The 1,537-nt window shown below is 30.7% G+C and overlaps 1 protein-coding gene across 1 annotated transcript; it reads right to left on the reverse strand.

The window, feature by feature from the left end:
- Positions 1-18: 18 nt before the first annotated feature.
- On the reverse strand, positions 19-1,162 carry LOC100571336. Its single transcript, XM_029492663.1, has 2 exons — positions 661-1,162; positions 19-592 (listed from the first exon to the last, which is right to left on the reverse strand). Exons 1-2 carry the CDS (start codon positions 765-767, stop codon positions 220-222), a joined length of 480 nt encoding a protein of 159 aa, XP_029348523.1. The 5' UTR covers positions 768-1,162; the 3' UTR covers positions 19-219.
- Between the last annotated feature and the right edge of the window lie 375 nt (positions 1,163-1,537).

A 1,537-nucleotide genomic window follows, 5' to 3' on the forward strand; every position in this document is an offset into this window, starting at 1 on the left:
TTGAACTGTTAGTATCGTCAGTAAAAGGATCAAACCGCAATATTACAATGGACAATTGGTTCACAAATATTCCTCTTACACAAAAACTACTAAAAGATTATAAACTTACAGTAATTGGTACGATAAAAAGAGAAGGGCCGTTTTTGTTAGTTTGCTCCGTTACAAGACTTTAAATTATAAATTTTTGTGATATTCATATTATACCATATTTTATCCATATTATAGCATCTGACTAAAATGTTCAATTAATTTTTGTAACAAATCGTCTCTGATTACTCCTAATGCGGTTTTCAAAATACGAAGTATCCCATAAAAAAATGCCCTTCTTCGACGCAAATCCCCGTGGTCTTGAATAGATATATATTTATACAGTTCCAACAGTCCATTGGCTTCTACTGTTTCGCTATCACACCATAAACCGATTGTCATGAATTTCTTTCCCATAACTGATGTCAGTCCCAAGTCCACTGTCGAAAAAGTTTCACCAATAAAATTTGAAGAAGCCACTGTTTTACGATTGCAATACGAAAGTACATTACTTTCCCAGAATTCTGGTGTCATCAAATCTTGTATCTTAACTGGATTTTGAACTCTATAAAATATCTAATGATAAGTTCAAACTTATCATAAACAATATTATTAAAATAAATTATACGTTACGTTATATATAATTTTATCAATGAACCCATAGCAAATGGCACAATTATTTTTTGTTCTAAGACCTTTCCCTTCAAATCCGGTAATAAAATGTGTACCATGGATGTCATCTAAAACACAAATTCATTTTAATTATTACATTCGTAAATAGAGGCTAAGATATAACTAATTTCAACAAATTTCACAAATTTCTGAAAATTCAACTTGCGGGTACCAAAATAAAAATAACTTATTAATTATATAAATACTGCTTTATTAATAAATCATTGAATGTACAATAAGCTTGGAATCCCGGAAAAAAAGACCAAGGAAGAAAGAACAATTTACAATTTTAAAAATTTTTAATAATGTTAAGAAAGTATCAATAGTCCCCACCTAACATTACAAGAAAAGTAACACGTGGGGGCGATGCACCCATACGGGCATATATGTTTACTTAAAAATATAAAAAAAATCGAAACCATTCTATTTTTAAAATTTTTTTTTCCAAAATATTCGTTTTAGGGTGCTTTGTAAGAATGTAAAAAAAAAAGCCCGGATAAACTTCGTTTTGAAGTTATTCATAAAAAACTTCAAAAACTACATTTTTTTCGTATATTTAACGCGTATTTTTTTAAAAAAAATATACTTAGCATTGGATATCACTCGGACAATATCAAATCGAAAATATCCCCCGATTTGATAATCGTATGTAAAACCACCTTGGGCAGACCTCGGAATTAAACAAAGTTGTTAAAAAGCACATAATCTGCTAGCGTTGCCACTCGCTCAGTGCGCTGCGCTCGGTCAATAAAATCGAAAAAACACCAAACACGAGTTCCTCCGCGCAGCAATAAAGTATTGTTTCTCACATGCGTATAAACGTAAAATAGCAAACTTT

Source organism: Acyrthosiphon pisum, unplaced genomic scaffold, assembly GCF_005508785.2.
Source record: "Acyrthosiphon pisum isolate AL4f unplaced genomic scaffold, pea_aphid_22Mar2018_4r6ur Scaffold_404;HRSCAF=835, whole genome shotgun sequence".
NCBI lineage: Eukaryota > Metazoa > Arthropoda > Insecta > Hemiptera > Aphididae > Acyrthosiphon > Acyrthosiphon pisum.

Excerpts from the sequence above, each read along its gene's own strand:
- LOC100571336 (XM_029492663.1), bottom strand. The coding sequence starts at position 767 with ATGACATCCATGGTACACATTTTATTACCGGATTTGAAGGGAAAGGTC. Across the intron at positions 593-660 it reads TTGATAAAATTATATATAAC|AGTTCAAAATCCAGTTAAGA; the intron begins GTAACGTATAAT and ends GATATTTTATAG.